The 26,074-nt window shown below is 52.4% G+C and overlaps 1 protein-coding gene across 1 annotated transcript in view; it reads right to left on the minus strand.

Annotated features, from left to right (window-relative positions):
- Nucleotides 1-2,389: 2,389 nt before the first annotated feature.
- Nucleotides 2,390-26,074, minus strand: part of LAMB3 (laminin subunit beta 3) — a gene marked incomplete at its 3' end in the record, with an annotated part of 40,145 nt that continues 16,460 nt past the window's right edge. The window contains exons 6-23 of the mRNA XM_082864346.1: nt 21,487-21,678; nt 20,393-20,456; nt 19,850-20,043; nt 17,837-17,957; nt 16,819-17,007; nt 15,627-15,782; nt 15,092-15,288; nt 14,673-14,784; nt 13,564-13,942; nt 12,239-12,399; nt 11,918-12,138; nt 11,438-11,635; nt 10,974-11,118; nt 7,096-7,303; nt 6,547-6,688; nt 5,994-6,170; nt 5,128-5,281; nt 2,390-2,526 (exon numbers count right to left, since the gene is read on the minus strand). Coding sequence (XP_082720472.1) covers nt 2,390-2,526; nt 5,128-5,281; nt 5,994-6,170; nt 6,547-6,688; nt 7,096-7,303; nt 10,974-11,118; nt 11,438-11,635; nt 11,918-12,138; nt 12,239-12,399; nt 13,564-13,942; nt 14,673-14,784; nt 15,092-15,288; nt 15,627-15,782; nt 16,819-17,007; nt 17,837-17,957; nt 19,850-20,043; nt 20,393-20,456; nt 21,487-21,678 — 3,147 coding nt within the window. The remainder of the gene's footprint in view (nt 2,527-5,127; nt 5,282-5,993; nt 6,171-6,546; nt 6,689-7,095; nt 7,304-10,973; nt 11,119-11,437; nt 11,636-11,917; nt 12,139-12,238; nt 12,400-13,563; nt 13,943-14,672; nt 14,785-15,091; nt 15,289-15,626; nt 15,783-16,818; nt 17,008-17,836; nt 17,958-19,849; nt 20,044-20,392; nt 20,457-21,486; nt 21,679-26,074) is intronic.

The raw sequence follows: 26,074 nt of genomic DNA on the forward strand, positions 1-26,074 counted from the left end.
TCCCAGGGGCCTGTGTCTATGTCACTACAATTTTCAGGTGAGGGAACTAGAGGGAGGAGGGCCAGGGCCATGGGCTCAGGGGGAAATCGCAGTCACAGAGTCTCAGTGATGGGGTCCAAGGGGTACCAGAGGCGACAGCACCACCCCCACCCTGAACCCCCTTCTTCTGCAGGAGAGATAGCTATTCACCTCTTCTCTGCCTTTCCAAACCTGGAGTCTACGCTGCAGTGGGAAGAAGGGAGAGCAAGACGAACAAGGCCTGATCAGAAGCAGCAGACAGCTGCCACCTGGGACAGACCCTCACAGAAGGCCCAGGAGTGAGTCCCCAAGCGTGGAGGCTTCACCGAAGCTGTGGGCGGGCGGAGCGGCACCCGAGGCTTCCAGGTCCCCCTGGCCTGCCTGCTCCGTGCCCCCAACCCTACGTGCCGTGGCTCTGCAGAGTGTCCGTAGATAGCTCTCACCCAGGTCTGTGTCGTTTGTCCTGAAAAGCTTAATGGGCTGGCCAAGCTGTGTCACCATCTCCGAGCAAAGCCATATGGAGCATCGACCCAGACTCCCCGCTCAGCACACCCTGGATCTTGCCTCTCCAGCCTCCGTCCTCGTAGCCAGAATGGGCTCGTTAATGGAGTGGCCTGCGCATCTGCATGAATGACAGGCAGCTTCGTGGTCTGCTTGTGAGCTCTCCAAATTCAAATCCTAACTCCAGGATTAGCTCCAAACCTCGCCAGCCTACGCCCAGCACTCTTCTGATCCACCTCTCCCTGCCCCCATCCAAAAGCAGGACCACACCCTCCAAGATGAAAAAGAAAGAAACCCAAGGCAAGGTACCGTCAGGAATTATTATCCTGGCCGATGCCCTCTACACACACACTCAATGAAGTGAAAATTGGAAGCTGACTGTTCTTTCAGCGAGTAATTCAAATCCTGGCTCTGCTCCCCTCTCTCTCCCTGAAAATCAGACACATTGTTCTTGTCCCTTCCCAGTTTTCTGGTCTCCCGCTCCCTCCAGCTTCAGGCTCTGTGTTGTGCTGAATAAAATGAACATATTTTTTTCTATGAGGCTTCTTTTGGTTCTTCTCTAAGTCAGAAGCAGCTCAGGGGCTTCTGGGCCTCCTGGAGTGGAAAATGCACAGAGAGCTTGAGGTCAGGTAGGACCTAGCGACGGTAGGAGTGGTCGGGGGACACACAGTGGGCCAGGCACCTAGTGACATGAGCTACACGCATCAACTCATTTCCTTCTCAGAACAACCCCTTGGCGGAGGTGCCACTGGAACCCAGACAGTCCAGCCCAAGCAGCCATCCTCCTAATGCCTGTAATAGATGAACTTGGGTTTGAGGCCTAGCTCTGCCCTGCCTGCCACATCTGTGACCTTGGGGGAGTCACTGAACCTTTTGTGCCTTGGTTTCCTCACTTGGGGACAACAGTGACACCTACATCATGAGATAATGCAGATGATATATCTAGCATAGAGCTCAATAAGTAATTACTCTGATCAAGAAGTTCATGTAGATAAAATGCTAGCACAGCGTCCAGGCCACAGTTAGCACACAAACGTTCGTGCCATTTCCATATTTTCAGCACACACACACACACACACACACACATACACACACATCCATTTACAGCTTCTTTCTGAGATCTCCAGAGACACAGGGTCTGGTCTTAGTTCGGCCTCAAGGAGCTGCATGATTTTGAACAGCTTGCTTCCCGTCTCTGGATTTCTACATTTTCTTCCGTAAACGAGAAACTGTATAGTTGTTCAGAGGTGAAAACGCCTCCTCTGGTCTCTCAAGTATAGAATCCATCAGTTGCTGGAGCAAAGGGGCCCCGTCTCCCTAAGTCTGGGTGATGAGTCGCTAGACTGAGCAGAGTGGGGGCAGCCTATTCTTCACCCACCACCAGGCCTCGGGCTTGAGCAGAGGAGTACCCAGGAACCCCAGATGGGAGACAGAAACAAATGAGAAATGTTTACTTCACAGGCAGACAGACTATTTCCCCTCTTTGAAACTCCAGGCTCCTTTCTATAGATTTTTATTGGGCTTTTCACTTGTACATCATTTTTAGTTATGTTTCTGTGTTGGTCCAGGATTCAGCCTCAACGGAGAATGAAGGGCAAGGACACTGCCCAGCCAGGCGCCCTCCACTTGAGAGCTCCTGGTTACAATGATGTGGCCCGCCTCCACCATGTCTGTCCCTCAGCGGTAGTTGTCCCATCAGCCCAGGCTCAGCTGCAGCCCAGAGTAATCCTAACAACTGCACACCAGGGTGGTCCAGGCTGTGCTTTAGGTTGCATAAAATCTTCCTGCAGCTGGACAGTATTCCAAGCCAGCCTGGTCCCCAGAAGCAAAGAGGGCAGATGAGCAGGGCCACAGGCTGGACGCTGGCGCGTCACTTGCAGGTGGCGTAGTAGAGCACGCGCCCATTGATGTGGTTCCGGATCTGCTCCACGTGCTTCTCCAGCCCTGTCAGGTCCGCCGAGCGAAGCGTGATGGCCTGGCTCCCCCGAAGCAGCTCCGACTCCATGTCTGAGGGCAGATGGAACACCAGGGGGAGGAAGACGAGCTGGTGAGACACCTGAAGACTCCCAACCCTTCCTTCTCCTCCCACCCACCTGGACGCAGCATCTGCGGGAGAAATCACCTCCACCTTGAGGGAGTCTGGCCCCTAAGGCAGCTCTCTCCAGCCTCAGGCCTCTCCAGCCCCCATCCCACTCTTAGAGAAACATGGCAGGGGCCAGACCCAGGAAGCCCTTACCCCGAGGATCCTCTGCCCCTACTCTTCTCCTCTGCTCTAGGCAGAGTTGTCCCAGGCTGATGAGGGAGGCCACTGGCACCAAGATAAGAAACCCGCTATGTTGGACCCAGACAGCTGCCATCCCACCAATGATTCCTCAGGTGGGCACCAGGGCAAAAGAGCTGGGTGACCAGAATTCCTCCCCATTGTCTCTCCCCCAAAATGCCACTCCAGATAAATGTAGTCCTCCCCCTTCAGTCCATTCCACATACCACCACCAGATTATGTGTGGAGGATATGAAGGACTCCAAAGTGATTGAGTCCAGCCTGTCCCCCCTGTCATCCTAGGCAGAAGCCCCCTGTACCACATTCATGAGAGCTGGTACCCAGCCTCAGCCTGAACTTTCCAGGAACAGGGCCAGGGGGCACTGTCTCACAAGGCTCCAACTTCAGGCAGTTCTGCTTGTTAAAAAGTCTTCTCGTTAAGCCAGAATCTGAGCACATCTCGCTGCCACCCAATTGTCCCAGGTCTGTCTCCTGGGGTGTCGGAATCTATTCTTTCTGTTTCCTACATGGCAGTCCTTCACATGTCTGAGGCCCCATCTTCCCCAGATGAAACCGCCCTAGCTCCTTCATCCACTCCCCATCTGATATAATCACCAGGCCTTCCCTACATCCCAACCTTGGCCACCCTCCCTCTCAAGTGTGTGGGTTCGTCAATATCCCTTTTGAAGCTGTAGTAGCCTCCATTGAACTCGATCTCACCTGGGAGATCAGCAGAGTGTAACAGGGTTATTAACAGACTGACATTCAGCCAGTGGGTACCCACATGGACCTATGGGTTAATAAAACACTGAAATTTTTACAGTTGCTGTTCTGTTCCCCGACCCCCATCCCCAAAGGCTCCTTAAGCATGCTCCTCCCCATAACCCTGCAATTAAAGGTAAATTCCTGCAAGCAGGTAAATGCTTGCTCCAGTGCTACAACCTGAGCCTTTCTGGCTGGTAGGTGCAGGACACACCAGTTACTAAATATTCTTAATATCATCCTTGAGCCATTACTCCCTTTGTCTTGGCTGATTTGAATTTGTTAGCTCTTTTGGCAGGAGCAAAGGCACTTCTGACTTATATCAAGCTTACAGTTATTCAAAACTCTTGGGTCTTTTTTGGGTGAGTAACAACTCATACGTGTTTATCACTAACCAGTTATAAAGTGTTTAGCTATATTATCCACTGAGAAGCCAGACCTCACCTGAGCTATACTTGTGAGTTTAGGTCCAAACAAGGCCAGAGTGAGAGGGAATTTTTCTCCTTACTTAATTTTATCCTGTTAGTTTCAGCCCATCCTTTTAGACTTCTGAGACTGCCTTAGAATGCTGGTTCTGTTACCTAGTGCATTAACTACCTGTCATCCTCAGATCTGGTTAGCAAATTCTTTATCTTCATACAAGACACTGATGGACAGGGCCAGGGCATGCACTGACCCAGCCCTGGACTCCTCCATCTAGGTCAGCTCCTCTCGCCTCCCCCTTCAGTTGTGGCCGGCCACAGCCACTGTCAACTTGCCAGCCCGCCTTTCTCCATAGTGTCCATCTAGCTAGCCAAACAGATTTTTGTCCAAAGCTTTCTCTAAAATTCAAAGAGGCTCTGGTTTTGTCATTCACAGGGCAGTGACCCCATCATCACATCTCAGAGACTGAGCCTGAAAATCTCTGTTCTCCTTTCCGAGGAACCTCAGAACCCTTTCGAAAGCTTCTTTCATTATGGTTTGCCGTATTCAAAACCCTTGGATGGTTTCCTGCTGCCTCCAGGGCTGAGTCTACCCACCTCCTCCTGGCATCAAGGCCGGCCACGTGGACCAGCCACACTGGCTCCGTGCTACTTCTCTCCCACCTGTTCTCTCCTCATCAACCCTCCTCTCCAGTTGGGTGATCCCGCCTCCATCCTCAGAACATGTCTTGATGTCCCTTCTCCTCCTCACAGCCTCTTCCAGGCTTATACATCCTCCCAGGCCCACCTCAAATCTTATCTTTTTTGAACATTACCTTCCCTGAACATTTCTCTCTGACGTTATTTATCCTCTGAGCCCCTAGAGCTTCTATTATTCGGGCTTTTATCACAGTCCTCTTTGTGCTATTAAATAGTTCCATGAAGCTGGTGACCAATAGGAAAAAATGGGTTGCGAGCCTCTTGAGGGCAGGCCTAGTCTTTGTGAACATGTCCACATGCCTTAAAGCCACATTATATGCCTTGTACTTACTAGGTGCTCAGGAAATCCCTATTGATCTCACTGCCTTAGCACTGCTAGCTCCAAACATTAGGCCTCAGAAACCCTGGGTTGGGAGCAGCCTTCAGGGATGCCCTGAAGTCAAAGCCCCTGGACCACTCCCTCACCTTTCATCTTGTCCATCATCTCCATGGTTTCCCCAAACAGTTCCTCCGCCTCCATCTTGATGCTTAAGATCCGGCTGCCCGGCTCTCCCAGCGTGGGGCTCCGACCCAGCCGGTCCTTCAACTCAGCATACTTTTGCTTTATTCTCTCAAATCCCTGAAAAAGGAAGAACAGTCTCCACATCATCATCATCCCAAGTCCTAAAGACCTTTGGCTAAAGGACCTGATGTAACCCAAATCAGCACACAGAGATGAGGTGCCTCCTCATATCCGCAATGGGTTGATTCTGCCTATAAAAGCCCCTGGGCCACAAACCATACCTTAACTTCTGTATTTCCCCTCCCTTCATCTACAGTGCCAGCACAGGGCCAGGTACACAGTCGTCACTTAATAGTATGCTTGGCAGCTTGGCCATTGTACCGGGACCACCGGTACGCTGGAGACACTGAAACTGGCTCTTCGACCTTCTCTCTGATCTAATTCTGACAGTGATGGGGCTCAGGTTGGGCTAAGTCAAGAGTTTCTGTCTGGGCTGGATAACCATGACAGGGGACAAGCTCTGGATCAGGTGTCAAGAGACCTCCTTTGTAGATGAGCTTTAGGTCTGGACAGAGTCACCACTTCATCTGTGAGAGGAGAGGGATCGGACTGGCTGTTTCCAGCATCCCTGAACCAGCTCCACCAAAGGCATCCAGAGGGAGAATTCAGGTGCCTGGCCAGGTGCGCCTTAATCCTGAAGCCCCCGCTGGATATTTCAGAATAACTGGTACTCGAAGTGCTTTGGAGCCCATGGTCTTATGAAGTGTACAGAGTCCTGTCCTGCTCCTGCCGGCCATGCTTGCTTGGGCTAACTCTGCCCTCTAGGTACCTCCTGGGCACTCAGTGCCTGCTTGCTGGCCTCCTCTGCCAGCTGCTGGGCCTGGGCGGCCTGTGCCCGCTGCTGCCTGGCCTGGCGGCCGAGCTCCTCCATCCGTGCTCGGAAGCCACCCAGCTGCTCCATCAGGCTGGTCACCAGTCTTTCCGCTGGCCCCAGCACCTGCTGAACCTTTGTGGAAAAAGAGACCCGGAGTTTGGGGTGGGTCTCATAGGCAGTGACCTTCATTCTTCTCTCCTCCAACTCATCAGGCCACAAAAACTCTCTACAAGCAGGACATCACTATCGCCACCATCCCAATCCTCTATGTGCCCCCGGCATCCAGGCCTCCCAGTTCTCCAGCTCAGCTGACCAACCCCACCCACTCCTGCAGCAGCCATGAGAGCAGAAAACCAAAGGCTCAAAACCAGGCTCAAGGCTCATAGGCTCCCTTCTTCAGGGCCCCAGCTCAGTTTCCACCCGGGTCACTTCCTGGCATCTTCTATGCCTTGCACCTGAGTCTGAATGTTCATTCCCACAAGTGGGGGAAGGAAGCCATAATGCCTACCTCAGCAACCCTGTCTTGGATAAGCTGAAGGGAGCGGCGGGTGCCTTGCATGGTGTCCTGGGCCTCCTGCAGTGCCAGCGTGCCCTGTCGCAGGTTCCCCAGCACATCCTCCACCTGGCCCTCCACTGTGTGGGCTCGGCTCCTGGGGCCGGGGGAATGGAAGAGGGGGGAGGGTGGAATAGGTGCACAGTGAATGAAGAGATGTGGGATCCAACTCACTCCCCAGTCCAGAGAATATCATTTCCAGCCAAGATAAGAAGCCAAGTATTAACTCAGTAGCTTTTCCACCCCAGGACCCCACCAAGCAGGTTGTCTGAGGCAGCCTCTGGGGACGGTTTCCAATAAGGAAGACGAGGCTGTGCCGAATAAAGTTTCGGCTGGATGCTGTATATCGCTTCACCATCCCCCACCACAGGAAGCGCCTCCTCCCGTCTCCCAGCCCTCGGCACCCCTCTGACTTGCAGACGTTCCTCTCTCGCTTCCAGCAACAGAGTTGAGGGGCAAAGCCCCAGCCCGATCCTGGGAGAAGTTCAGGGCCCAGGGCCACACCTGGCCTGCTCAGCCTCCGCCTGGAGCCTGCGAGCGCGAGCGATGTCCTGCTTGGTCTGAGAAAGCACCAGGTCCACATTGGGGAGCCTGGCTGCGATGGCCTGGATCTCATTCATCTTCCGCAGGACTGTGGCGGAGTCTGTGGGCAGCCACAGGGCCAGCACGGCCTCACTGATCTCCTGGATGGTGGCTATGTCAGTGTCAGGGTCTGGAAGACAAACCATCCATTGGAATGGGGGAGCTCAGCCACCTCCCCAAAGATCAGAGGCCTCTCCAGGCTGACAACACCCGTGGGCAGCACCTCCATGCCATCTCTGCCTGGGCTGCCCAAGGAGCTGCGGCTCCCTCCCAGGCACACTCAGGCGCCCTGCTCTGAGGATTTCCGGGCTCGCTGCCGCGGGAGGATGGCTGTCGGCACAGCTGTGGCAACTGAGTGGCACCACAGGAAGCTTCAGGCTGGGGAGAAGGAGGTGGTACCAGGCAGCTGGTACTGAACAATGCCTGGAGCACAGATATAATCAGCCCTGAAGTGGGGAGACCAGCCAGGCACTGGAACTGCTTCCTTGGCAATAAGAACCCTTCCACGTGCCCCTCCTCTGGGGCAGAGTGCTCGCTTTTGCAAAGGCAGATCAAGATTACCTGGGCTTTGCTCACATGTCACCTTCTGAGAGGGGCCAGCCCAGGCCATCCAATCTAGGATCGCAACCTCTACCCTCTGCCAACACTCCTTACCCTCCTTCTCAGCTTTATCTTCCTCCCTAACATTTATCGCCACCCACATGCCGGACGCTTAACTCATTTATTGGGTTTTCCGTCATTTCCCCACTAGAATGTAAACGACGTGAGGACGGGGACTGGCTTTCACCCACAGCTATAGCCCAGCCCCTAGCACAGTGCATGGCGCTTGGAGGCACTCTGTTTGTACATTGAAAGAATGATTGAAGGGGCTCCAGTCTCAGGCCTCCTCTTTACTATTCAAGCAAACCGGGACAAGTCAACTGGCTTCGTTGAGCTCAGTTTCCTGATCTGTGAAATGGGAATCACGATGCCCAACCTCAAGGGATGATATGAAAAAATCAATTTAGCAGGAATTTCACAATCCAACTCTGGGTCAGAGAGTAAGGTCAGAAGTACAGAGATGGTATCTCCTCCCCATGGTCATTTTTACAGATTCCACTGGTACTGACACGGTAGGGAAGGGGGCACCCGCCCACGCAGATAGTTTGCCCTAGGACTTAACTCCTCTGGGGCCCACCCAGCCTTACTCTGCAATCAAAGTTTTCCTCACCAGCTGGCTACAGAGGTCCTAGACCCAGTCCCCTCCTCATGCCAGGTGGAAGGACATTCCTGGAAGGTGGAAACCATGCCTCTTTATTTGTATGTCCTTTTGGGGCCAGGGCAGCACACCGCAGGAGCTCAAGGCATAATTGTGGCTGAGTTTAATGAAGTGGGCTTTTCCCCAATTACGAGCTTTCACAGGGACCTCCCCATAGAGACCACCAACCTCTCACCTAACCCAGAGTCCTACTCTCAACGCGGCTTATATGTGCCTTCCCTAGAAAGCCTCTTACGGCAAGCACACCCTCACCTAGCGCCTGCCCTTCCTTTGTTCTGCCTCACTTCAGCTGCACCCGTGGGCTTGGTCTGAGTTACATTCAGTTTCATGGGTTTCTGAGTCTCAGGGTGGGCTCAGCAAACACTCACTGCTCCGAGCTGCAGGATGTGGGGAGCTGAGACTGCAGGTCAGATTGGCCTTGGGCCTTGCCCTCATGGAGCTTGAAATCTAGTGGGGCAAGGAAGCACAACCCTGAGTGACGGGGGTAAGCTCAGGGTGCTAGGACGGCTGTTACAGGGGCTCCTGACCCAGTCTGACAGGTCCAGGAAAGCTTCCTGGAGAATGAGATACCCAGGGGATCCTTAGAGGGTGTGTAGGAATTAGCCAGGTCGGGAGGGGTGGGGCAGGGCAGGGGAGACAATGCAGGGAGAGGACAAACATTAGAGAAGGCAAAGAAGCAAGGTGGGTGGTGGGGCGCTGGGAGGTGGTCCATCTCATAACGCAATAATCTAGAGTGTGGACTCCGGAGTGAGGTGAACCCTACCCGTACTCCCTCTAAGCTGGATGCTTCTAGGCAGGTTTCTTAACCTCCCTGTATCTGGAGTCCTCACATGCAAAGTGGTAGGCAGTCGGGATTAAATAATGTGAAGCACTTAGAACAGTGCCCAGCACTTAGTGAGAACTCAGTAAACCTGACCTATTATCTTTGTCACTTCCTCTGATGACCTGAGAAAGATGGTGTCCCCTCCCTCCTCCACTGGCCTTCCAGTCTCCCGCCCTCGCTGTGACCCTGCGCGCCCACAGCAGCTGGTACCCATGCTTCCTGCAGCGGGACTCTGGACCTTAGAATCCACAGCCATGGAGACTGTAAGAATTGTCCCAGGTCCCTCCCAGGAGCCAGGCCTCTCTCAGGCCCTGCTCCTTCTCTCTGCCCCTCATCCTGTCCAGGGACTCAACCTGAGATACAAGACACAAACTGAGGGGACAGCAGGGACCCCGCAGCCCGGCCACTCCCTGCCCATTCATGGGAGCCCAGACTGCACCCCAAGGACAGGCTTCCTGTCCCACCACCCCCTAGCTGGGGTTGATGCAGGATGGGGGGCCACCTGGCCTGCCTTACGTAGCTTCACTCAGGGAAGGTCTTCCTTATTTGTGAGTCCCATCCCCAAACTCTGGCCTGCCCTGCTTCTCTCCAACCCGCCACCTGCACCCCAGAGGGGGCTCTGGCCTCTTGAAGGAGAAGCACTGCAATAGTAGCAGGAAGAACGACTGTCATTACACCAGGCCGTCAGCTCCTGTTAACTGGGCTCCCAGCCAAGCACATTCCCTGGCAGGGACCAGAAATTTAATGATATCAGTTCATACTCCTAGGGCATCTTTAATTTGTCAAAACACATTTTATGTCGTTGCTTGACACCCGGAATAAACTTGTAAAATACTATCAGCCCCGTTGGCAGAAGCGAAAAGATGAGGCAAAGAGGAAAACAACTTGCCCAAAGTCCCACAGATTCCCTGAGTCCTGTCCAGGGACCTTCCCACTCCCCAGGTGGCAAGGGAGGAGATCGGGTTCACTTATTCAATCAATCAACATTGGGTGCTTTTCTGGGCCTGGACTTATGCTAAGTGCCAGGGACACAGTGAATAAGACAGACAGCCATCCCTGCCCTCTCAGAGTTGAGAGTCCAGTTGGGAGACAAACATTACACGTGCAGACAGGTGAGCTCAACAACAACAGGCTCGGAGTAGAGCAGTGAAGGTCAGACTCCAGAGGAGAATATGGGGGAGGGGGATGACCAGAGGGGGTGGTCAGAAAAGGCCCCCTGAGGGAGATATTTAAACTCAGACCTGGAAGGCAAGAATCAGCAGCCTTAGAGAGAGCATCCCAGGCAGAGGAACAGCAAGACCCTCCGAGGCTGGCAAGAGCCTGGCCTGTTCAAAGACGGTTTGTGAGCAAAGTGGAGAAGACACAGGCCATACCCAGGAGGTAACAGAGGCCATGGTAAGGAGCTGAGAGTTTATCCCAAGAACAAGGGAAAGGCAGTGAAGGATTTTAGGCATGAGTGGCATGTGACCCCGCTTACGCATTTTTCAAAGATGCTTCCGACTGTTCTGCTGAGAACGGGCTATGAGGGAGCAGGAAGGAGGTGGGGGGTCACCTAGAGGCCCTGCAGCCATCCAGGTGAGTGATGGGGGCTGGTCCAGGGGCATGGAGACCAGGGAAGGAAGTAGCTGACTGACAAGTGAGATGAGGGACAAGGAATGGGGCACTGAGGACAGGCGGAAGTCGAAACATCAGCCCAGGGAAAGGTGAAGACCAGCTCACCCGAGAGGAAGTCCCGGACCTGCTGAATGAGGAGCCGCGTGCGTGTGACGTCTTCCTCCATCTGGGAGCGGCTGGTGCTCACCTGCATCTCCAGGCTCTGAGCATCTGACTGCACCTGCAAGGTGGCTTCCTCGGCTGCCCTGATCTGCTGACACACGCTATGCGTCAGCAGTGGTTAAAGCCCCAAGAGGGCCTCTCGGCAGCCCCCGAGGATTCTGGCAGCACCTGCTACCCAAGATCTCCCTAGGAAACTTTTGTAACTAGCTCGGTTTGGCCCCAGAAGAAATGATGTAAAAACACTGGCCTCAAACTCTCTCTCTCACTTGCTGTAGGGCCACGGGAAAGTCACCCGACATCTCTGGGCTTTCGACTCCTGGCTGCAGAATGGGAGCTCTGACTCGCTTAGGGGCTCTGTCCCCTCTGCCTCCTCCACCACGGGCCCACCCCACCTCAGCCACACCTACCATCTGCCTGGTCTGCTGGAGCTGGGCGTTGAAGCCCCGCAGCTGCTCGGCCACCTGCCCTGCCGTCCAGAAGGCCCCACCTGCCCTGGGGAGAGCACCCCTGCAGTGGGAGCCACAGGCCGTGCCGTTGTCTCGGGGACACAGCTCCCCAGGGCATGCTCCCGGGGTGCAAGCCATCTCCCTGGGGCCCCCACAGAGCTGTGGAGAGATGGGGGGGCATCAGAGGGGGTCCCCAAGCCTCCTCAGTGATCACTCCCCTCCCACACCTGGGAAACAAGCAGCCAGACATCTCCACGGCAACTTGGGCACCAGAAACGTGTTTCCTTGGTAACTGCTGAACACACTATGCGGGGTCAAGGGTCGGGATGGGGGGTGTGTGGGAGGTCCACGTGGCCCCAGGGGGGAATGCGGAGCAACAGTCGGTGAGTGACAAGCTGGGGCGGGGGGCCTCTGGAAGTGGGGCTCCATGACAGGAGTCACCTTGTTGGCGGCGGGTGTCAGATCAGGCAAGGAAGCCATCTGCAGCCTCAGGGCCGCGAGCTGGGGGCCGCCGGCCCCTCCTGCTCCTCCCAGCTGCTGCTCCAGCCTCTCCGCCTCTCTCCGGCTGTCCCTGAGCTGCAGCAGCCAGCGGGAGCTATCCGCGACCTGCTGAGCAGCCTGGGATGACCGCTGGTGGGCCGCGGTCAGCATCCGGAAGGCTCCTGTGGGAAGAAGAGAGGGGACCAAGCTGGCCCTGGACCCGGAGGCCTGGAGACGGGGATGAAGCCTGGCCCGGTGTGGCGTCTGTGTGCCCCTCCTCACCTGAAGGATCGGCACTGCTTATTTTTTCAAACTGCTCCCTCTTGCTCTGATACATAACGAGGAGGCGATTGAAGCTTCTGTCCAGATTCTCCAGGTCTCCCGAGAGGGACAAGGTCTCCTCCTCTAGGGGCAGATCCACCTGCAGGCCCTGGAGAGTCTGCCTGAAGTGGGAGAGAAGCTTCCACTAAAATACAGGAAGGGGGCTTCCTCCCTAGAGCCAGCCATCCCCTCGGAGAAATCGCTACTGAGTCAGCAAAAAGAGACGCCGTCAGTAAAAGCCACAGAAGGGAGCCTCCGCAGGCTGGAGAGGATCCCGCTGGGCAAAAGCTAGCACAACCTCCCTCCACCCCTATGCGGGCAGATCCCTCCTTGGCGTGTGTGACCCTAACAGTCCCCGCTTTCCTCCGCCTCCCAACGTCGGCTTCCACGAGGAGCATCCCCCGAGCCCCTCCTCCTCCTCTGCTGCCTACAGGCCGACATCAGCCACCACCTGTACCCCAGGCTCCCGAGTCTCTCTTCTGCAGCCCACACCTCCCCACAGAGCTCCCGTAGCTGCAGCCCACTGGTGGTCTCCACCTGAAGGGGGTCTCCTGCCCTGACCCACCAGGGCTGAGCTTCCAGACGTTCCTCCCTCCCAGGGCCTTTGCAGCTCCACCCACCACCATTCCCTCCACCAGCCTCGCGTACTCCATGGCCGGGCTTTGCTCAGCACGGACCGTCCTTCTGGAAAGCCCCACCAGGCCTGCACACCCAGCCCACCAACCGCCTGCGGACTCCCTACTCAGTGCTGAGACCAAGGTCACTGGCACACCTAGATGGCTCAGGCCCTCACAGTCAGCAAGTGCTCAGGGAAAGCAAACTCATAAAAACTTCAGAAGGAAACCTCACTGAGAAGGCACCTCGGCTGGTGGGAGGAGACCGTGGGTGGGACTGCTCCCATTCCAAAGGCAAACGCAAGTTATTTTTAGAGCCCTGCCTCTCAGATGCCCTCCACAAGGCTGACTAATGCAGAGCTGACTCTCCCACGGGCGGCACCGGGCACTTGAAAGAACTCAGGACTTGGGCTCGTGCCTGTGCTCCCGCTGCCCCGCTCTGCCCCTCGGTGGCCACGTGACTCTATCATGTCACCTATCTGTGCCTGTTTCCTCATCTGCAAAATGCAAGGAATAACACCCACCACGCCAACCTCCCAGGACTGTCGTGACAGTGAAAAGAGAGGCGCCTGTGAGAAGCCTCGGTAGACAGTAAAGGGCTGTAACCGATGTAAGGAAGGACCAGTGTGCCCCTATGTGGACCCACGTGGCTCGGCAGGGAGAGGGAATGACCTGATGGAGACGATGGCATTGGCCACCTGGGCCACCTCCTGCTCCGTGACCAAGGCGCCGCCGAGGATGGCTTGGACCTGCTCCAGCTTGTTCTTCGTGTCCAGCATCCGGGACGCCAGGCTGCGGTCCTCCAGGCCCGGCCCAGGCCACAGGCTGGTGGTGGCATTACGGAGGCTGCTGAGGCGGAGGGCCCGCTCCCGGAGGCCGGCGTCGTAGGTCTGGAAGCAGGGGTGGCAGGCCACACACACCGGGTAGCGGTCACAGTAGCCTCGCTGGCACTGGTCGCAGCGTGGCCCGGTCGAGCCAGGGCGGCAGAGACAGCGGCCCGAGGCCTTATCGCAGCCTGGTCCCTCCGTTCCCCGGAAGTCACAGTCACAGGCTAAGGGGGGAGAAATGATGGTCAGAGGCCTGGGGGTCAGGAAGATCAGGTGTTTGTGGGGAAAGTCCGAAGAGGAGGTCTGACCTCAGGGTCTTTCACACTTAGAATAAGACAGTCAAGGCCAGAATGAAATCATGGTAACGACAGCAAGCCCTTACGTAGCACCTCCGACGTGGCAGGCCCTGTTCTGAGCCTCACCAGGCACACGCTAACGCTTCTGACCCTCACCACACATTCTGTGGCAGAGTTAACACGCTCGTTTTCCCATTTGCACAGATGAAGCGTCTGAGGCAGTGTGCCCCTTGCCCAGATGAGGAAACTGAGGCCTGAAGAGGGGGAGCAACTCCTCCGAGGTCACAGAGCTGAGAACAGACTCGGGTCTGCGTGCCCTTGTCACTACTCGTCAAACTGACTCCCCCTCAGGACTCACTTTCTCCACCTATGAAGAGGGAGAGGAGGATGTTTCCTGCAGATGGCTTCTGGGAAATGGTTTCTCAGGGGAGCAGGAAGCAAAGCAGCCCTCCTGTCATGCGCACATAGGGACATGGGGACGGCCTGGTGTCAGCCCCGGGGCAGCGGTGGGGAGCGAACGCTCCTATGGGTTGCCAGGGCCCACCCCGCGTGGACCAGTACGGGATGCCCTCCCCCACCACAGACCCACGTGTCCCCACCACGAGCCCACCCGAGCACACCCCCCCATGTCCTCCGCGTCCCCACTCAGTGAGCACACCTCGGCATCCCATAGCTGCCTCTCCGTAGGTCTTGTCAGGACACTGGCGGATGGCTGCAGCGTTGCAGGTCAGGCCACCAAAACCTTCCTGACAGGGGCACTGCCCTGTGAACTGTGCGGGGAGAGACCGGTCAGGGGGCAGAACTCCCCAGTGCACCCCAAAGCAAGGGCTCCCACGAGGACACAAGCTCTGAAGTCAAAGCCCAGGACAGCCCTGCAGAAGGTGTGCGAATGTGGCATTGCCAAAGGCTGCGAGCCACGGACGGAGGGACATTTGGTGGCCTCCCCAGGGGAAGGCGGACAGAAGCAGCCCAGTCTGACTTTGGAAAGACCCAGAAGGGCAGTGCGGAGGGGAGACAGAGGCTGGTGGGCGGGAGCCCTCCCTTGCTGAGGGGCCCATGCTCTACCCCGCCATGTACCTGGTTGCACTGGGGGCTGAGGGAGTTGTGCGGGTCGCAGGCACATGGCTCGCAGCCCCGGCCGCTGGCCAGCTTCCAGTGGTAGCGAGCACACTGGTCACATTTGGGGCCCACCACGTGGGGCAGACACAGGCAGCGTCCACTCTCCTCATCACACGGCATGTCCCGCCGGGCACCCAGGACGCTGCAGTCACAGCCTGCACGGGAGGGAGGGCTGCTGAGCTGGGGGGCCGGGCCACCAAAATCTTACCCCCAGAGGACGTGCACCAGGGAGGGGCACAGCCTGGGAAAAGAACGAGGTAGGGCCGTTCCCTCCAGATAACCTGGCTGACTCATAAGGCCACCGCACTTTCCCACCAGTCCCCACACCTGGCTGCTTGGCCACCTGCCTGCCCTCCCTCGGGAGGACTCTGTCCCACCTTCCACCTCAGGCCTGTGCTGTCACCTGCTGGAAGCCAGTGGCAAAGCACCCGGCACGCAGCTCAGTGAGTAGGACCGGTCACAGATCTGGTGGCCCGCTGGGCCCCCTACTCACGGTGGCAGCCCTGCGGGTTGGCATAGGTGAGTCCTGTAAATCCCGGCTTGCACAGGTCACAGCGTTCCCCCTGCACTTGCTCCTTGCACACACACTGCCCGGTCACTGGGTCACAGGGCGCTCCTGGCACTGCCCCATCCGGATCACACTCGCAGGCTGAGAGACAAAGGCAGCCACGGCAGGAGGGACAAAGAAGAAAAGCAGAGAGCACATTCGAGAAGCCAGGCTTCCTGGTTCAAATCCTTGTTCCACCACTTCCTGACTTACAACCTTACCACCTTAGTTGAGTTATTTAATCCCTCTGTGCCTCAGCTTTCTCACCTATAAAATGGGGGTAATTATACAACACTCATAGGCTCCTTATGAGGAATCAATGAGTAAGTGTAAAGCAGACGGAACAGTGCTTGGCACATGTTAAGTACTATAAAAGTTGTGGTTGGCATTATTGACTGAATGGCTACTCTGTGGCCAGCACGGAGCTGGGCACTCTTGCCTGTCACCTTATGTCATCCTCACGATAATCCTGAGAGGTGAGGATGCTTATCCCCATTGCACAGATGAGGAGACTGAGGCTCAGAGATGTTCAAAGAACATATGCAAGGTCACACTGCAAGCATGTGCTGGAAACAGAAGTCAAACTCAAGACTTTCTCACTCTTTCCATAAATAGATAAATATCAACAGGAAGTGAACCAACTTTCTCCCACCCCAAAACCCAAGCCCCTTTCATGGCTTTCAAAACGAAGACTCTTCCTTCACCTAGGAAGTCTTACCTGATGAACCCCACCCGGATCGGAGTGCTTCTATCTCTTTGCTCTCTCCCATATGAACTTACTGGCCCTTGTGATGTGTTAAGTCACTCCTGGGTGACTTACATGTTCATTGAATAAACATTCCTGGAGCATCAATTATTTGTCTGTCCTTGTGCTAGGGCCCAAGGATATAAGAATAACCCCTGCCATGGAGGGGTCCTTAATGTTGGAGGAAGCAGAAAAACAAAGAGCAAACCACACTGACTTGCTTAGAAGGGCACAGCTAAGTTAAAAACAATTACCCACAAGTCCTGACACACAACCAAGTCTTCATGCTTCCTGAGGGCCTGTATGTCCTTAGGGACGTGTGCTCTGTTGAGCCCAGAACAGATGGGGATTAACAGACCTATGATGCCTTGGGTCCCTGGAGCCCCTACTCACGGATGCAGGTCTCCTGAATGGGAGCACCAGGACGCCGGTTCCGGAAATAGTGCAGCTGACACCGCTCACAGTTCTTGCCCTCAGTGTGGTGTTGGCAGTTGTCACACACACCTCCATGTGTCCCCTGGCTGGCGGCAAACACGGCTGGGTCAAAGTGACATGTCTCTGAGTGTCTGTTGCAGTCACACCCTGCAAAAGGGATTACTAGGGCTGACATTTGAGCAGCACCGTTGCCGTGTACAAAGCACGTTCCACACTAACTCACTGGCACCCCAGCAACTCTGCAAGATGCTCAGGTCTGCGAAACAGGGCAACTGAGGCCCAGGGAGGCTCTTGTAATTTATTTCAGGTTATATAGCCAGTAAGAAAGGAAAATAGAGAACTCAGGCCTCTTGACTCCCAGTGTGGGGACTGACCCAAGAATAATACCCATGTTGAGCCAAAGAGAGAGCCCTTTGGATGGTCCCATGTCAACCCTCCCCCACTGCCACCTGCTGGGTCTCCTCCTGGGTCACTGCCCTTCTCTGGGCTGGGAATCTTTGTTGCCCTCATTTATGCAGGGAAGGGCCCGGCCTCCAGGAATCTAATTCCATGGATTTCAACTCTGGAGGCACATCTGAAGTAGAAAGAATGACAACAGGGAACCACGTATGTCCTACACTGGATAGGAAGTAGAAGGACTTAGAAGTAGAAGGAAGTAGAAGTAGAAGTAGTAGAAGTAGAAGGAAGTAGAAGTAGGAGGACCTGTGGTTAGCACGAAAGGCACGTGGCATCAGAAGCATGGACCAAATCGTGGTCCCTCCAGGCCTGGCTGAGGAGAAGGGCCAGGAGCAGTGGGAAGATGCAACTCAAACACTTTCTCAAATACCCTCTTTCCCCAAAGAGCAAGGAGAGCGTAAATTACAGAATGCAATTAGGTTTAGATTTAAATAATAAAGACTAGATTCTCCTTGTGTCCCCGATGCGCCAGCACCCCAACCAGCTGCTGCAGGGGAGGTGGGTGATCCCAGGCTCCTACTTTGGCATTCGTGGGGGTCCTGGTCATCTGCGGGTTTCCAGGGCTTGTCGTTGTAGAAGGGTGCACAGTGTTCACAGTTGGGGCCGGCGGTGTTGTGCTGGCAGACGCAGACCCCATGGACCTAGGAGAGGGGCCATAGGTTACCATGAATAATTATCACAGGAGCGTCCCAGCGATGGACTTGCCCTCTCTGCTCTGTCCCCAGGGTCCAGCTCAGACCCCAGGTCCTCCAGCCTTCACTCAGCTCCTATGACACTCCCAGATGCCGGCTTGTGTGGTCTGTGTGTGTGTGTGTGTGTGTGTGTGTGTGCATGCATGCATGCACACCTGCACTGCTCCTCCATTTAGGTTTTTAAAAGCTCAGCCCTTGCATTTGGCCATCCCCATGCTGCCCAGTCCAAAGCAGCACCTGTAAAGTGCTTAGACAGCCTTGTTGGTAAACTGTGATTCTAGAAGCTTGTGGGCCCTCTGGAGATGTACATTCCAACAATCTATGACTGCAGTTGTTTGGCTAATAAGACTGCAATGATGAATTGTTCCTAGACTCAATAAGGTATAAAAATAGAATAGCAATTGCGTGCTAATTGTCTTCCATATTAAGCTCACCACCAGCAGGCTGGCATCTAGGACTTGTATTGTGTTTGCTCCATCCTCATCCCCTACTCACTCCTAACGGCACAGCTGAGCTGAACTAGCCGCTCCCAGGACAAGCCCTACTTTTCTCCACCTTTTGGCCTGTACTGACGTTTTTCTTCCTGACTAGAAGTCCCCTCACTCTCTATTCACCAGCAAAATCCTGCCAGCTAGAACGGCATGTCCTTCACCTGGCTTGCCTTGTCTCTCTAATTCCATGGATTTCAACTCTGAATGCACTTCAGAATTATCTGGGGAGCTTTTTAAAACATACCAATGCCCAGGCCCAATTCAATCCAATCTCAGGGACGAGGCCCAGCCATCGGTACTTTATAAAGTGGTGATTCCATTGCGCAGCCAGATTTGAGAACCACCGGGGCTAGGCAGGCCGTTGCCCTCCTCTACATCCTCATAGGCCAGCAATCCTGCTCAGCCTGTGTTCTGGTCTTTTGTTTATGGACACTAATGGATGACACATCTCTGGCACTGGTCTCCCTCTGCCTTCCTCTGTAGCCTTAGGGCAAGCGCTGGCCCAGAAGTGGAAAGGATAAAGCTGCCCGATGCTCATGTCACCTGTATTTCCCTCAAGGGCCGCTTTACATGATTTCATCGTGCGCCTCTATCACTGGGGCAAATATCATAGTTGCATCTGTGAACAGAAGAACTGAAACCCCAGAAAAGTGAAATGACAGCTCCCTCTGCTTCTTGGTCCTAGACTCTCTCTCCTCTACTGATGGTTCTCAAGTTTGGTTTCACAGCAAAATCCCCTGGGTTGCTTCTTAAGCTGGAGTTTCTCTCTTCCGTGCCTGATGCATCTGACTCAACAGCTCTGGGGTGGACTTAGCATCTGTGTTAGACTCTGTTCTCTCACCCTGCCCCATATCTCACCCCTACATGGGACTTTACAGTCCCCAAACCAGTGGCTCTATGGCAGGATGTCAGAACCACCCTGGCAGGATGTTAGAATCACCCGGGGCTTTAAATAACAATAATAAAATCAGCGTGTATGAAGGTGTGGGTCTGGGTGATGTTTTTTAGCTCCCCGGGAAATTACAATGTGCAGCCAGTGCTGAAAATCAATGCCTTAATTTCCCCCACGAACACCCATGCTTATACTTCTACTTATATGTATGCTTATACTTACATATACTTCTATGTTACTGAATAAAAATAATTTCAAACCATAAAGCAGGTCCAAAGAAGTGCTGCAAAATCTGACCTTCGAAATGATAATCATTTAGAATCATTTTCACCATTGTTAAAATATTAAGTGCTCGAGTCTTAAATTTAGTGCCCTCCCTCCTTTATAGAAGCCAAAGACGCGTCAGTCTGCCCGGGTCTTGCCCCTCCCCTCTCCTTTCCCCCTCCCTGGGCTGTCACCTGCACAGTGGTGGAGGGGCTGGCAGGGGCTCTGGAATTGGGGGCACAGCGGTCAGCATGGCCGTGACAGAAACAGCTCCCCTGCAGACGCAGCTGGGAAACGGCATAGTAGGCGCTGGGAGGGTGATAGCCCCTCTGGGGCACAGGGGCCAGCCTGGTGAAGTTGACTCTCAAGTTTGTGATCGCCCCCAGCTCTGAGGGGGACAAACAACAAGGAGGGAGGGGGTAGAGATGGGAAAATAAAGAACGGGAAGTTAGAGGCAAATAGAGACTCCTAGGGCAGGATGAGAAGGAAAGGAATTCTGGTCGCACCATTCCATCTTCCTCAACCTTCCCACGACAGAAAAGACCCACTCCACCCTGGCTCAGGCCTTTTGAGCCTCTGGGGCCACCACAATACCCCTATGGGCTGAGCAGGGCAAGTGTTCAATCCAACCATGTTGACAGAGGTAGGAAAGACAAGGAAATGTCCATGATCTGGGTTGCAGCCATGTTTTGTTCCCCATCCACAGTCCCACAGGCTAGAGGAGTAGCCACACTGACCTTGAATTTTTTGACTTTGAGTTGCTGGGATCCCAGAGGCTAAATCCATAAGGTTAAGTTGGACCTGCAGAGAGAGGGGAAATGGAAGACCTGAGGAAGAGGTGAACTGTGGCCCAAGCCCAGAGGTCCTCCTTTCCATTCAATGCCCTGACCTTCTCATACTAAGGTCTTTCTTACCTGGAGCCTGAGATGACCATGGATGTGAGGTCTGCCAATCACTCTGGGGGAGGGAGATGATCACTGGGCCTTAGATGAGTGTGTGTGTGTGTGTGTGTGTGTATGTGTACAACCTCTCCTCTCCAGTTGGAAATATAGCTATCCCAAGAATTTCCTGATTTCCTTGGGTCAGAAGTTACAGTGAGACATATAATAGACATTATGAGGGTTTAGGGGATACTAATTTTCCAAAGACCCAGGATGAGTGAGAGGGTCCAGAGCCAAGGATGCATGGATGTGCTGACCGCCACACTCTAGACAACCCCAATTTCAACTATGCCGTTCTTACTTGATTAAAAAAAAACACTCATTGGATGTGACTTCAGCTGCATATCCCAGGAAGAGTTTTCACATCAACCTCCCACAAATCAGGGAAAAGTCCCGTGTTCTGACGTGTGGTCTGGGGCATGTGGTTACGTGGATCTAGATACGGCAATAACCAGGAGGAGTCGTTGCAGGGAAGGAAAGAGACGCACTGCCTACAGGAAAGGCAGCGCTCCGAGCAGCTCTGAGGGCTCCCCTGAGCCTCAGCCAGAGAAAGGAGACAAAATACAGCCCCTGAGGGTGGGAGCGAGGGAGCAGTGATGAAAGAAATGAAAGGATTTGACCCCAGGTGGGAGGATTCAAGGAGAGAGCTGGGTTGGGTTATGCAATACACTCAGTGTGTTTCTGAAATATCCTTCCTGGGCAGCAAAGCAGATGTGCAGCAAAGACGTGCCCAGAGGGATCATTATTGGGGAGCTCAGGAAAGACAGCAAGGCTCACTGCCTGGGGAAGGGGGTGGTTCTCATAGATTCTCCAAAGCCTGGTGACCATGTAGCGATGGGATGGGAGAGACCTCTCCCCGTGCCTACATTTTCAGGGTCCCCTCTGCCTACCTTGGCCCCATCCAGGCGCCTGTTAGGCCTCTGGGGCAGAGGCTGGCACCGAGCATCCTGCCAGCTCTGAGGCTGGCCCTGGCGGACCCGGGGGAAGGCAGACGTGCAGTCGGCAGCTAGGTATTGGTACACCTGCCAGGTCTTGCCGAAGTCCGAGGAGCGCTCGATCAGCATGCCAGCAGGCATGGGCCCCTGCAGAGACACACACAGGGTTGGGGCCTGAGTGACACCGCAGTGGGGACGCGATCACAGAAAGAGGCTCTTAAAGAGGGGCTGGTGGCCCCTGAGAACCACAGTGAGGAGGGAGAAAGGGGGCTGCATGGGACAAGTGGGCTCAGGGGTACCCGGGTCCAATTTTCCTGACAAACCACCGGCCCCAGCGGGTTTTCCCCAGGGGAGCCGTGGAAAGTGATAGAAGGCAGATCTGCATTCCAGGAGGCATGATCCCAGCTCAGCCCACCACCCAGGCGGCCAGGCCAGAAAATTCTCCCACTGCACTTCCCACAGCCAACCATTTTTTTTATCACCTCTAGCTCCCAATTCTGTCCCTCCTCTTTTTCCTCGCGTGGCCGTGGCCATAGTTCAGGTCCCAGTTGCACTGAGCCTGGGTTCCTACAACAGCCTGGAACTCAAGCCCAGCTTTTGTCCAGGTTCTCCAAGCCACGCTCCCCACTTCACCTACAGGGTTATCTGATCACATCACTCCCTGCATGAGACCCTTCCACGGGTCTGCACTGGCCTAAAGATAAAATGCAAGCCCCTTAGCATGACATACTGTCATGTCCCTACTTCCTCTCTCAGTGATTTCATCCATTTCTCATGGCTTTAAATGTTGTTTTCATGCTGACAGGTCCCAGCCTGGAACACTTCCTTGGGTTCATAAGCCAACCTCCACACAGAGAGAACTTTCTTTCTAAAATGTAAAGTGAGCCATGACTCCCCTCCCTCCACTAAAAACCTTCCAGTGGCTTTCCACTATTTTTTTTTCCCCAGCTTTATTGAGATATTATGAACATATCACATATGTAAGTTTAAGGGGTATCAAATGTGATGACTTGATACACATATATATTACAAAATGATTACTGCAATAAGGTTAGCTAACACTTCTATCCGCTTACATAATGACCTTTCTGTGTGTCATTTAACAGCTTTCAGGTGTCTAGTACAGTATTATTAATTATAGTCACCACGCCATACATTAGATCTGTAGAACTTATTCATCTTATAAACCTGGAAGTTTATATCCTTTGATCAACATCTGCCCATTTCCCCCTCCCTCCAGCCCCTGGCAACCACCATCCTTTTCTCTATGTTGATGAGTTCAGCTTTTTAAGATTGTGTATATAAGTGAAGACATGCAGTATTTGTCTTTCTGTCTGTCTCATTTCACTTAGCAGAATGTCCTCAAAGTCCATTCATGTTGTCCCAAGAGGCAGGATTTCCTTCTTTTTTCATGACTGAATATTCCTCTGTGTGTGTGTGTGTGTGTGTGTCTGTGCGTGTGACATCTTCTTTATCCATTCATCCACTGATTGACACTTACATTGTTTTCATATCTTGGCTATTGTGAATAACATTGCAATGAACACAGGAGTTACAGATATCTCTTTGAAAAAGTGATTCCATTTCCTTCCAATATATACCCAGAAGTAGGATTGCTGGATCATATGGTAGATTTATTTTTTTAACTTTCTGAGGAAACTTCATACTGTTTTCCGTAGTGGCTGCACCAATTTACATTCCCTCTAATGGTGCACAAGTATTCTCTTTTCTCCACACCTTCACCAACACTTATCTCATCTTTTTTTCTTTGGCTGCACCATGGGACTTGCAGGATGTTCCCCAACCAGGGACTGAAACCAGGCCACAGCAGTGAAAGCCCAGAAGCCTAACCACTAGGCTACCAGGGAATTCCTCATCTTTTTGATGATTGCTATTCTGACAGGTGTGAAATGACATCTCATTGTGGTTTTTGACTTGCATTTCCCTGATGGTTAATGATGTTGAGCATCTGTTCATGTACCTGTTGGCCCTTTGTATGTCTTCTTTAGAGAATTACCTATTCAAGTCCTCTGCCCACTATTTTTTTTTAATAGATCTTTACTGGAGTATAATTGCTTCACAATACTGTGTTAGTTTCTATTGTGCACCAAGGTGAATCAGCCATATATATACATATGTCCCCATACCCCTCCCTCTTGAACCTCCCTCCCATCCTTCCTAACCTACCCCTCTAGGTCACCGCAAAGCACCAAGCTGATCTCCCTGTGCTATGCTGCTGCTTCCCACGAGCTGTTTTACATTCGGTAGTGTATATATGTCGATGCTACTCTCACTTCACCCCAGCTTCCTTCCCCCTCCCACCCTGTGTCCTCAAGTCCATTCTCTATGTCTACATCATTATTTCTGCCCTGCAACTAGGTTCATCAGTACTGTTTTATTAGATTCCATATATATGCGTTAGCATACAGTATTTTTTTTTCTCTTTCTGACTTACTTCACTCTGTATGACACTCTCCAGGTCCATCCACCTCACTACAAATAACTCAGTTTCATTTCTTTTTGTGGCCGAGTAATATTCCATTGTATATATGCGCCACATCTTCTTTATCCATTCATCTGTCGATGGACACTTAGGTTGCTTCCATGTCCTGGCTGTTGTAAATAGTGCTGCAATGAACACTGTGGTACATGTCTCTTTTTGAATTATGGTTTTCTCAGGGTATATGCCCAGTAGTGGGATTGCTGGGTCGTATGGTAGTTCTATTTTTAGTTTTTTCAGGAACCTCCATACTGTTCTCCATAGTGGCTGTATCAGTTTATATTCCCACCAACAGTGCAAGAGGGTTCCCTTTTCTCCACACCCTCTCCAGCATTTATCGTTTGTAGATTTTTTGATGATGGCCATTCTGACTGGTATGAGATGATACCTCATTGTAGTTTTGATTTGCATTTCTCTAATGATTAGTGATGTTGAGCATCTTTTCATGTGTTTGTTGGCAATCTGTATATCTTCTTTGGAGAAATGTCTTTTTAGGTCTTCTGCCCATTTTTGGATTGGGTTGTTTTGTTTTTTTGATATTGAGCTGCATGAGCTACTTGTATATTTTGGAGATTAGTCCTTTGTCAGTTGCTTCGTTGGCAAATATTTTCTCCCATTCTGAGGGTAGTCTTTTTGTCTTGTTTAAGTTTTCCTTTGCCGTGCAAAAGCTTTTAAGTTTCATTAGGTCCCATTTATTTATTTTTGTTTTTATTTCCATTTCTCTAAGAGGTGGGTCAAAAAGGATCTTGCTGTGATTTATGTCATAGAGTGTTCTGCCTATGTTTTCCTCTAAGAGTTTTATAGTGTCTGGACTTACATTTAGGTCTTTAATCCATTTTGAGTTTATTTTTGTGTATGGTGTTAGGAAGTGCTCTAATTTCATTCTTTTACATGTAGCTGTCCAGTTTTCCCGGCACCACTTATTGAAGACGCTGTCTTTTCTGTATTGTATGTTCTTGCCTCCTTTGTTGTAAATTAGGTGACTATATGTACGTGGGTTTATCTCTGGGCATTCCATCCTGTACCATTGATCTATATTTCTGTTTTTGTACCATACTGTCTTGATTACTGTAGCTTTTTCTGTTTTTGTACCATACTGTCTTGATTACTGTAGCTTTTTCTGTTTTTGTACCATACTATCTTGATTACTGTAGCTTTGTGGTATAGTTTGAAGTTGGGGAGCCTGATTCCTCCAACTCCGTTTTTCTTTCTCAAGATTGTTTTGGCTATTAAGGGTCTTTTGTGTTTCCATACGAACTGTAAGACTTTTTGTCCTAATTCTGTGAAAAATGCCATTGGTAGTTTGATAGGGATTGCACTGAATCTGTAGATTGCTTTGGGTAGTACAGTCATTTTCACAATACTGATTCTTCCAATCCAAGAACATGGTTTATTTCTCCATCTGTTTGTGTCATCTTTGATTTCTTTCATCAGTGTTTTATAGGTTTCTGAGCACAAGTCTTTCACCTCCTTAGGCAGGTTTATTCCTAGGTATTTTATTCCTTTTGTTGCAATGGTAAATGGGAGTATTTCCTCAATAGATGTAGAAAAAGCTTTTGACAAAATTCAACACCCATTTATGATAAACACTCTACAGAAAATAGGCACAGAGGGAACCTACCTCAACATAATAAAGGCCATATATGACAAACCCACTGCAAGCATCATACTCAATGGTGACAAGCTGAAAGCATTTCCTCTAAGTTCAGGAACAAGACAAGGATGTCAACTCTCACAACTCTTATTCAACATAGATTTGGAAGTCTTAGCCACAACAATCAGAGAAGAAAAAGAAATAAAGGAATGCAAATTGGAAAAGAAGAAGTAAAACTGTCATTGTTTGCAGATGACATGATACTATACGTAGATAATCTTAAAGATGCCACCAGAAAACTACTAGAACTAATCAACGAATTTGGTAAGGTTGAAGGATACAAAATTTCTGCCCACTGTTCTTGAATAAATCTGAACTCCTGACCATGGCTGAAGAGGCCATGCTCTTGAGCCCTGCTCCCTCACCCCGTCTCATGCCACTGTGCACCT

The sequence above is a fragment of the Leucopleurus acutus genome (genome assembly GCF_964270905.1).
Source record: "Leucopleurus acutus genome assembly, chromosome: 2".
NCBI lineage: Eukaryota > Metazoa > Chordata > Mammalia > Artiodactyla > Delphinidae > Leucopleurus > Leucopleurus acutus.